Source organism: Aulonocara stuartgranti (genome assembly GCF_965226115.1).
Source record: "Aulonocara stuartgranti genome assembly, chromosome: 10".
Taxonomy (NCBI): Eukaryota; Metazoa; Chordata; class Actinopteri; order Cichliformes; family Cichlidae; genus Aulonocara; species Aulonocara stuartgranti.
In genome coordinates this window covers 23,011,705-23,022,034 of record NC_138946.1, presented here as the reverse complement: position 1 = coordinate 23,022,034, position 10,330 = coordinate 23,011,705, and the positions used below count along the sequence as shown (strand labels likewise).

At 39.3% G+C, this 10,330-nt stretch overlaps 2 protein-coding genes across 2 annotated transcripts; both read left to right on the top strand.

Moving 5' to 3' along the window:
* The first annotated feature begins 25 nt into the window (after positions 1 to 25).
* On the top strand, positions 26 to 3,591 carry chmp1b (charged multivesicular body protein 1B). Its single transcript, XM_082548960.1, has 8 exons — positions 26 to 190; positions 1,650 to 1,747; positions 1,839 to 1,985; positions 2,086 to 2,154; positions 2,239 to 2,346; positions 2,443 to 2,486; positions 2,643 to 2,715; positions 2,875 to 3,591. Exons 1-8 carry the CDS (start codon positions 175 to 177, stop codon positions 2,917 to 2,919), a joined length of 600 nt encoding a protein of 199 aa, XP_082405086.1. The 5' UTR covers positions 26 to 174; the 3' UTR covers positions 2,920 to 3,591.
* A 2,204-nt stretch (positions 3,592 to 5,795) lies between these two features.
* On the top strand, positions 5,796 to 10,330 carry rraga (Ras-related GTP binding A). Its single transcript, XM_082549588.1, has 10 exons — positions 5,796 to 5,956; positions 6,238 to 6,361; positions 6,514 to 6,613; positions 6,710 to 6,776; positions 6,881 to 7,103; positions 7,947 to 8,042; positions 8,175 to 8,297; positions 8,398 to 8,489; positions 8,578 to 8,693; positions 9,822 to 10,330. The coding sequence occupies exons 2-10, from the start codon at positions 6,335 to 6,337 to the stop codon at positions 9,923 to 9,925; spliced, it is 948 nt and encodes a 315-aa protein (XP_082405714.1). The 5' UTR covers positions 5,796 to 5,956; positions 6,238 to 6,334; the 3' UTR covers positions 9,926 to 10,330.

Here is a 10,330-nt window from a genome sequence, read left to right as displayed (position 1 = left end):
CCACGTGACACTGACGTCGTCCATATTTTGATCAGACATCAGGAAGTGCGGAAGAAGACGAGGACCGAAACCTGAAAAGGTGAAGTTTTACTGGGAAGTTTTGTTATATTTAGCAACTTTTTTGTGTGTTGATTTTATTGTGTAACTGTTGGATTTTAAAAGAACGGCCTCAAGATGCCCAGCATGGAAAGTATCCTTTTAAAAAGAGCGGTGAGAGAGAGTCACTTGGTGTAATGTTAACGCCGAGCTAAACGGGCGAACACAACACGGTGGTTTTTGACGAGACTGCTGAGATTAATGTGCGACAGATGTCTGAAGCGTCGCGGAACATGTTTGATATTGAGCGGAGACACAGGTAACGCCTTACCGAATAACCTGAACCTTTCATAGTCTGTATAGGCGTCGTAACACGGCGACCGAGCTGGGCTGAAGGCCTTAAGAGCTTACACTGCTAATGGGTGTAAATAAAGCAGCTGGCGCTCGGTAGTTTCCCGTGAAGTTTGGGTGTTAGCTAGCACTCCGAATCATAATAAAGGAACAAGGTGGATGTGTGTTGTTGAACACAGCGCGGCGGTGGTTTCCGGGAGCCATACAAACATAGGCAAATTATTAGAAAACTCCAAAAATGCCTGTTTTGTAACCCGTGTCTGTCACAGTATAACTCATGAGAACAAATCTCAGACTTTTTTAAATGTAAATGTTATTCAGACTGACATTGGAATTTTAAGGGCTGTATTGACATTGTTATTACGGGTTTTAAAATCCAGCTGACTAATAGTATTTTTTTTAATAAACAGTAAATCTTAAAGATAATCCATTTGAATAGACTTTGATTAAAAAGAATTGTAACTAACACGGGTAGTAAACAGGATGGAAAATGAACTTGTCAGTGCTCTCTTGTGGACAGATCATGCAGTGGTGATGCTGTTTCTTCAGTCTGTTGGTGCAACTCTGCTTTTTGCCCACATGACTCTATTCAAGCTGAGAAAATAGATACACAAACCATTGTTGTGTGGCTCAAAGGTGTGACAGACATTTTTTTTGTAGCAAGTCTCTCCATCCAAAAGTCACGTGATGATGTCAGACCTTTGTTATCTGAGTCTGACTAATATGGGTCAGAATTACGCAATCCTTATCTAGAATAGACTGACTGAAATGCTAAGTTTGTATTTATATCTTCTACTAAAGTATAGGGTTCAGAACTGGATAACAACGCGCCCTGGCAACACTTGTGTTTAAGACATATTCTCCTTGATATCAAATTTCTGCTTGCACATCTATGTTTGAGTGTATTTTTTGCTGGAGTGTTTAGTTTCACAGTATTCCCATGACATCAGAGCACCAGCTTCAAGTTTATTTCACATTTTGTGATCATTTATTTAGCTTGAAATTCAAGGAGATACATTTAATTTTTATCTTCCTGTAGTGGTTTAAATGCATCAGATCGTGGTTAAAAAATAAATAAATAATGAGAACTATCACCTGATACCAGATTTAAAATCTTTGTCTCTTTATGAACTGTCTCCTTTTCCAATAATTATTACAGAGTTTTAGTTTAGGCCAAACTTATGTGAGGAGACGGAGGTGTACAGATTTTGGTCTTTGGGCTTTGTATTTGGGCTTTGTTCTTCTTTAACTTGTTGTACCAGAAAATCTCTTCAATCTAAAGTTTGCTGCCAAAGAACTCCAAAGAAATTCCAAGAAATGTGACAAAGAGGAAAAATTAGAGAAGGCTAAAGTCAAGAAGGTAAGCAGCGATGACTCAGAATCCATTCATCAGTTCATGAAAGACTGCTCAAGATTTTACTGAACCATTATTTTTGTCTGCCACCCCACAGGCCATCCAGAAAGGAAACATGGAAGTGGCAAGAATTCATGCAGAAAACGCCATCAGACAGAAGAACCAGTCTGTGAACTTCCTGCGGATGAGCGCTCGGGTAGATGCTGTGGCAGCGAGGGTCCAAACTGCAGTCACAATGAACCAGGTGCTGTAGTCCTAGAAAGATCAGTTAGAGGCTGAAGACAACATTTCAGTTTGAGCTCTGTTTGTGGCTATTTGACTGATGTGGTGTTTTTCTATCTCAGGTCACAAAATCAATGGCTGGAGTGGTGAAAGGCATGGACGCCACATTGAAGAGTATGAATCTGGAAAAGGTACAACAGTCTACATGTGGATATAATGTGATGATTTTAGTAAGAAAGAACCGATTAAAACACATCGTCAATGCTTGTTTTAAGATTTCTGCTCTCATGGATAAATTTGAACACCAGTTTGAGACACTGGATGTTCAGACAGCCCAGATGGAGGATACGATGAGCAGCACGACAACTCTCACAACACCACAGGTACCCCACGCCGTGCCGGTTTATTCTTATATTCTTTCACGCTGTCAGGCCGTTAAAGACTCGAAGGTGAAACCTGCTGTGTCATGTGTGTTTCAGAATCAAGTGGAGTCGTTGCTGCACGAAATGGCTGATGAAGCAGGGTAACATTTTCACTGTTTGTGAAATATCTGATCACGTGGGCCAGTGTGTGACGTAGAGACATAGATATGATCGGATGTGTTACAGGGCGTTATGAAAGAGTAGATATTTCATTTTGGTTTAAAAATGTACACTTCCCATGTCCGCCTCTTGCTTAGGTTGGATCTGAACATGGAGCTCCCTCAAGGACAGACGGGATCAGTGGGTACCAGTGTGGCCTCTGCAGAACAGGTACACACACATTACATCATAGTTGTTACTAACACATTTGCAAAACTCAGATAGATGAAGCAAAACAGGAAGAAGTTCTTTGTGGATCCAGCAAACAAAAACTGTCTCGTCTTCATCCTCATTTAATCGCTGTCTTTTCTCTCACTCTCATATCCAAAGGACGAACTGTCTCAAAGGCTCGCTAAACTTAGAGATCAGATGTAAAGAATGACTGCAGTCGAATGGCGCTGGAAGAGGACTCCAAAGCGTCTGTACACTACCTGAATATAACTCCCCAACACCTTTTTATTTCCATCATGTCTTCTCTCCTTTTTACATCTACTGTCTCCTTTGAGGGGCTATTGTATCACTTTTCCTCATGTTGGTGATATGTTTATGATAACATCACGTTATTAAAGTGGTTTACTTGGTATGGAAATTGTATGTAATTCTTGAATATATATATTTACCAATAAAGAGGAAGTAATTTATAATTATTGTTAAATATGTATATTTAAGAAGTCCGTAAATGTGATGTGGGAGTTTGACAGTTAGTACCCTGTAAATTATAGGCCAATTTCATATAGTTTTGGTGAAATGATAAAAGATTTTGGAGGATAGAATTCAATTTTTGTTTGTGATTCCATGATTGCAGACAACATTTATGCATTTCTTTCTGTCTTCTTGACATCAAAGAGTGGAAGACCTCCCCAGTTATCGGTGAACTGACTTCTTCTGTTGATTTATTTTATTTTATTTGTGTGAGGTTCCTGAAAGATTAGCCTGAGATTTTGTTTTTGTTTTGTTTTTCTGGTCTTCAATAATCTTGCTGATTATTTGGAAAAGGGGTTCTGAAAATAAACAGTAAGCAAACAATAAAATTTTATAACACTTTTATTTCTGTGCTTTTTAATTAAACCAATTCATCCTCCTTTTGTTAACTATGAATATTTCATTTGGAGTGAAATGCCCACTTTAAGACGTACGCACATGCTTTGAGGGTTAGGGCTGCTGCAGATACTCGTAAAAGCAATTTCCAGTGGTAATCTTTCCAATTATTTTTCCATTAAAAACAAAAACTGAGCACATTATGAATATGTAAAGGATGACACCTGTTTTCTCAGGTGTGGGTAAAGTGTCTCGACTTGCTTTTGTGAGAGATTTCCAAATGCAGATTTCCTCTTCTTTCCAGTCAAGTCTTTAATTTTCCTCTTAAAAGAGACACGTGGTCCAAATTAGCTGCTCTGTCTGTTGTCCCCTCAGTAATCATTCTATTTTTGAATATTCACTTGGACTGTATGCAGATACGATCAGAAAACCCCCCCACTTTAAAACGGCTCTACAAGAAAAATCTCCTTAGATGGCTATTGAGAGATGTCAAGAGATTTATGTGCAGTGGTGTTACATGAACGAGCATAATGAATTTCTGATCAAAAGATGTAATGTTCCAGTTTATTTAATCCTTTCTTCTTACAGATTCGGTCATTGCTATGCGGCTGATGTGTTTCTGACGCTATACTTTAAGTCTTACATTCAAAGGCTAATGAGCAAATAAACAAATCTGTTTGAGAAATCACAAATGTACTACCACAGTTTAAAGTGGCATTATTCTAGTTAGTCACAATAAAAAAAACTGTAAATCAGGATTCTCAATGTGGGCAGTTTTATATTTATTATATTTACTATTGTTTTGTTTTTGAACTATCAAAATGGCAACAATGTTTTTTCTTTGTGTCAGTTTATCCATTAGAGCTGATAAAATGGGGCGATCGTGGCTCAAGAATTGTTAGTTCGTCTTGTAATCGGAAGGTTGCCGGTTTGAGCCCCGGCTCCGACAGTTTCGGTCGTTGTGTCCTTGGGCAAGACACTTCACCCGTTACCTACTGGTGGTGGTCAGAGGGCCCGGTGGCGCCAGTGTCCGGCAGCCTCGCCTCTGTCAGTGCGTCCCAGGGCAGCTGTGGCTACAGTGTAGCTTGCCATCACCAGTGTGTGAATGGGTGAATGACTGTGTAAAGCGCTTTGGGGTCCTTGGGGACTAAGTAAAGTGCTATACAAATACAGGCCATTTGCCAAAATACTCAACAATGAATTCTAGCATTTAAACACACAAGTGACACCTCTGTGAGTGTTTTTGAGATCACATTTTAACATAAGAATATTCAAACGCTTGCCGTGATATATTTTATTTTGAAATCTGTTCCTTCACGCACATTGAGGCTACGGGTGTCTAACAGACCTCTAGTGGCCAAGAGGCGGAACTGCATCATGTAATTAAAGAAGCGCTTTTTGCGTGAGTGGAAATAATTGTGTGAATGATAATAGACACAAATTTTTCTGAGAAATCCTTGATCCCAATGTCATGATAGAAACGCTCCAAAACAGCGAAATTAAAAGCGCGTTGTAATGCTTCACGTAATAGGTTTCAAAATAAATCAAAAATCCAGAACCAGTCACGCCTACAGCCATTACTTTGGTCTCTGAGTCATGTAGTCATGGGTTAACAATGAAACCATTATTTGGGTCTTTATTTAATTCATATCCTTTATTGCCACTCAGCATTGCGGAACAAAATTATGAGCACAGAAAGACAAACACACACACATACAAATTACAATAAAAACAGGACCAGGTTGAAAGACAATAAAATAAATTAAGGTTATCCATATGTATAAAAATAACCAAATAAATAAATAAAAACAATATATAAAAAATAAGATGTAAGGCATGACGTGGTGTGCTATTGTACTGAATAAAGCTATAATTTTAAAGAAATTCACAAGTCACGACCTGTTTTGATGTTAAGTGTTAAAGTTTAGGTCTTTAATAATTAACAATACATCTATAAATTGAATTGCAGCCACTCTGGTTGAATCTCCGATACAAATCAAAATGGGAGGTTTAAATTATGCCTCATAAATAAGGTTTGCCTTTAGCCTATTGAAGTATAAACTCTTCTTTTTTTTTTTTCAAAAAGGACTACAACTAAAACTATTTCGGAGTTAAACTGAAGGTTGTTGTTCTCTTTTAGACTTTAATCTAAAAACGTCTGTAAGGTTTAAATCTATGACGTCGCCTGTGAGACAGAACTCGGGGCTTAAAGCCCAACTTGCTCATCATGTGACTCTTGGCGTACACAGGAAGCAGCTGATCCTGACTTCATTGCTGCTTTCACTAAGTAATGTTTATCAACTGTACTCGTTTAAACAAAGGAAAACTGTTGTTTAAAATTGCACCGGTTTAGGTAACTGGTCGACTCTTTCGGGTAGGTTGATGATACGCTGTTGAATTTTAGTGCAGCTATTCAGCCGTTTATTTAAGCTAAGCTAACCTAGCCTTATATCTGGACTGTTTCGGGCTAGCTAAGTTAGCATTAGCTCAAGTGTTTATAACAGAGAAAGAAAAGTAAATAAGCCCAGCAAGCTTATTGAGGATTATTAAAGATCAAAAGTGACGGGATATGTTTGATTTGTTTCTGTTTTAAGCGTTCACACGTGTTATGAACACGTTTTGGGGGTTTTTTTCTGGGGGGGATTTTCTCCGTAGCCCAAAGAGAGGAAGGGGAGGACAGCTGCAGACACAGCCTGAAGTCATCTGACCCGCAGCTCACTGAGATACCCGACACTCGTATTTGCTGAGGGGGATGTCAAGCACAGCAATGAAGAAAAAGGTAAAGCAAGGGCAGATCTGTTAGATCATTACAGAGAACTCGTTTTATCCTTTTTGAAGTGTCCTTTGATTTCAAGCATGTACTTCTAAAATCAGAGATTAATCCACCTAATTACCCTTCCCACTATAATAGTGAGTGTGTGTGCTTTTCAGGTGCTACTGATGGGGAAAAGTGGGTCTGGAAAGACCAGTATGAGATCAATCATCTTTGCCAATTACATAGCTCGAGACACACGCCGCCTTGGAGCTACAAGTAAGAGCACCGTCTTATATGAAAATGTATTTTTAATGCTGAGCGTTTCATTATCTACATTTATTTAACTCTTCTGCTTTTATTGGTTGACCATAGTTGACGTGGAACACTCCCATGTACGGTTTCTTGGCAATCTGGTTCTAAACCTGTGGGACTGTGGAGGGTAAGACACACATTTGCTAATTATTTGCCATTTCTGGACCAGCTTTGAGAAGCCAAAGTTATTCCTTATTTTTAATCACTTATCTGTGCCTTTTAAACCAACAGACAGGACACATTCATGGAGAACTACTTCACCAGCCAGAGGGACAACATTTTCAGAAATGTAGAAGTTCTTATTTACGTATTTGACGTTGAGAGCCGTGAGCTAGAGAAAGACATGCACTACTACCAGTCGTGTCTGGAAGCCATTCTGCAGAATTCCCCTGATGCCAAGGTGTTCTGTCTTGTGCACAAAATGGACCTTGTGCAGGAAGACCAGAGAGATTTGGTGAGATTCAAGTAACATTTCATACATCATTAGTACTGCTGTCCCGCTCACGTGTTACTATTTTGCTCTGTCTTGAATTTGCAGTGTTATACAATGATATTTAATCTGCGAGTCAAGTGCTGATTAATAGTCTGATCCGGTTCAGTCAGACATGACACTGCCCATCCAGAACAGAAACAGGAAAAAAATATTGATCATACTACATCTTTTCTAAGATTGTACTGTTCAGTCTTTTCCACAAGCACAGCCATAGTGCCCAGTGTAGAACCAGTTCAATGTGTTTCCACCAAAAAGCTTTAAAAAACAAAAGTCTCCCACTCCAACTTCATTTAGCTGAGTCTGTGAACTCCTTTAAAGTGGGAAACAAGTTAATATAACAGTATGTACTATTAAGGTTTGCTTGAGTTGTTGGCTGGTTCTTCAAAAAATTAAAATAAAACCTTACCAAGACATAAGTGACTCTGGCATCAGCACAGGAAATGAGTTGTATATATTTACTCATTAAAGTGGTCCTTTTTAGACTTTTGCACTAGTTTTTCTTGATTGAAACTTGAACTTTCATTTCACTGAAAAAGTGAAAGGGATCACTTTGATGTGTAAGCTACAGTATGACCCATTTAAGTATGAACTGAATATGAACAACCTAAATGTAGGGCTCTTAAGGGTACCAATAATATTTGTAAATGGTCATATTGTTCACCTCTTAATTTTACTGCCTGTTATGTTAATCATATCTATAATAACCTCCTTTCATATTTTTTCTTTGTATTTTACTTATTTGTGTCTATTTTGATCTTGAGCTGGTCCCACTTCCCTTTTGGTGTGACCTTTCTGTCTTTACAGATCTTTAAAGAACGTGAAGAAGATCTGCGAAGACTGTCCAGGCCTTTAGCTTGCACATGCTTCAGGACATCAATCTGGGATGAAACCCTATATAAGGTCTTGAACCTGACTGTCCATATATTTATTTATTTATTTATTTATTTATTTATTGTCACAGCTAATAAAGCTGAGGCTTTTTTTTTTGTTGGTAAATTTAGCTGAACGTTGTTGGGTTTTTTCTCTTTGCAGGCCTGGTCCAGCATAGTGTACCAGCTCATCCCAAACGTCCAGCAGCTGGAAACAAACCTGAGAAATTTTGCACAGATCATAGAGGCAGATGAAGTTCTTCTGTTTGAGAGAGCGACCTTCCTGGTGAGAGTGTCCGTTTCCTCTGCAGCGTCTGGGCAGGAAATACAAATTTAGAAATGAGTCATTTATCTTGTCGTTTCCCCGTGTTGTTTTGTAAATGCAGGTGATCTCCCACTATCAGTGCAAAGAGCAGCGTGACGCTCACAGGTTTGAGAAGATCAGTAACATTATCAAACAGTTCAAACTCAGCTGTAGGTAAGTGTTTTGCAGATGCTCCGCCTCCTCTCCAGATGCCATCAGCTGGAGTGTGTTGATTTTAATTTTATTTATTTTATCATTCCAGTAAACTTGCAGCTTCCTTCCAAAGCATGGAAGTAAGGAACTCAAATTTTGCAGCCTTCATTGACGTCTTCACCTCCAACACTTATGTCATGGTCATCATGTCGGACCCTTCTATTCGTAAGTAGTGAAGATAACATTTCTCTGCAGCAGATTCACAGTTATGAGAAAAAATAAAAAAATAATAATAATCATAATAATCATCATCATCATCTAAGGAGCTTAGAAAGAAAAGCGACTGGAAGTTTCTTGAAGATATTTCACCTTTCATCCAAAAAGCTTCTTCAGTTCTAAAACCAAATCCCTAGTGGGAATGTCCCTTAAGAGGGTCGTTGACCCTCTATTGATCATGTACCTCATGACATGAGGAAGTGTTGAGATCCCTTCCCAGGCATTTCAGATCTTGCAACAGATGATCTCACATGATTGGGTGAGGCAGGGTCTCACAATAGCCGCTTTTCCATTAGTACCTGCTCCGATCAACTCGCCTCGACTCGGATTGAATGGTTTTCCATTACAATTGAGTACCACCTAATGTGCGCGGTCGTTGTCATAGCAATGCATCAGAGCGTCCCATGATGTAATTAATATCCGACAAAAATGCTACAACAAAGGTGGATGTAGAGGCGATGATATACCTGCTGCTCAGTCTGTGGCTTTTTGTCAGACTTTTTTTTTTTTTTGTAGCCGTTTCACTTGTTGCTGGGTTCAAAAATAGTGGTTTTGATTTTTGTGAATGAGACACTCACACTCATCATGTGACTCATCGAGTGACGCCACTGACCAGCCAATCGGTGGCATGCAGTCTGATGACGTCACATTTTAGTACCTGCTCAGATCACTTGGAAACCTGCTGAGCGGGTACTGTTTTTAGTACTTGATACTATGAGGTAATGGAAAGTCCTGAAAATTGTGGCCATCAGTGACTGATCGATCAAAGTAGGTAGTAATGGAAAAGGGACTAATGGTTTCACCCAAACCTCTGCTGCTAATGACTCACACCTTTTTTCACACCATGGCTCATGCGATGAGGGACATGATCAATAGTGGGTCAACGACCCTCTTAAAGAATAATCCTCACTAGGGTTTAAATACATGGGACTCTCAACCATTTGGTTTTAGAACTGAATAATCTCTTAGATGAGAGGTCAGTCAGTTTGCTTTCCAGGCTGCTTAGATTACCTTGTCCTAGATGACTGAGAACCTACACAGACAATAATAAGAACTCACATCTCCTTTTTTTTCCAGCATCTGCAGCCACTCTCATCAATATCCGTAATGCTAGGAAACACTTTGAGAAGTTGGAGCGAGTGGATGGACCCAAGCATAGCCTGCACATGCGGATGCGCTAGCCTGTGCATTTGTCCTAGTGGATACTCTCAGCCAATCAGTTCACAGACAGCATGTTGCGGTCTCCTGGTGTCACATGAGCAGCCCTGCACCGTTTCGTCTATATCTTCATATTCAATCACAGTTATTACGCGAGAAATCACCTTGTTTTTGTTTTGCTCTAATTCTTACGGGAGAAGTGATAACAACTCGTTGGGAAATGTATTGTTTACTACAGAGGTGGGGGAGGGGAGGGCTACATTTGCTGTCACACTTTGTCATATTTCAGTAGATTCATTCACTCCATGCAGTGAATCCCAGTGATTGGGGATGTCTCTCCGTATGAGAAGCAGCAGATATTGTATGATTTGATTTTCAAATGTCGTTTGTAAGCTGTTACAAACAATATAGTTCTATTCAGAAAAATA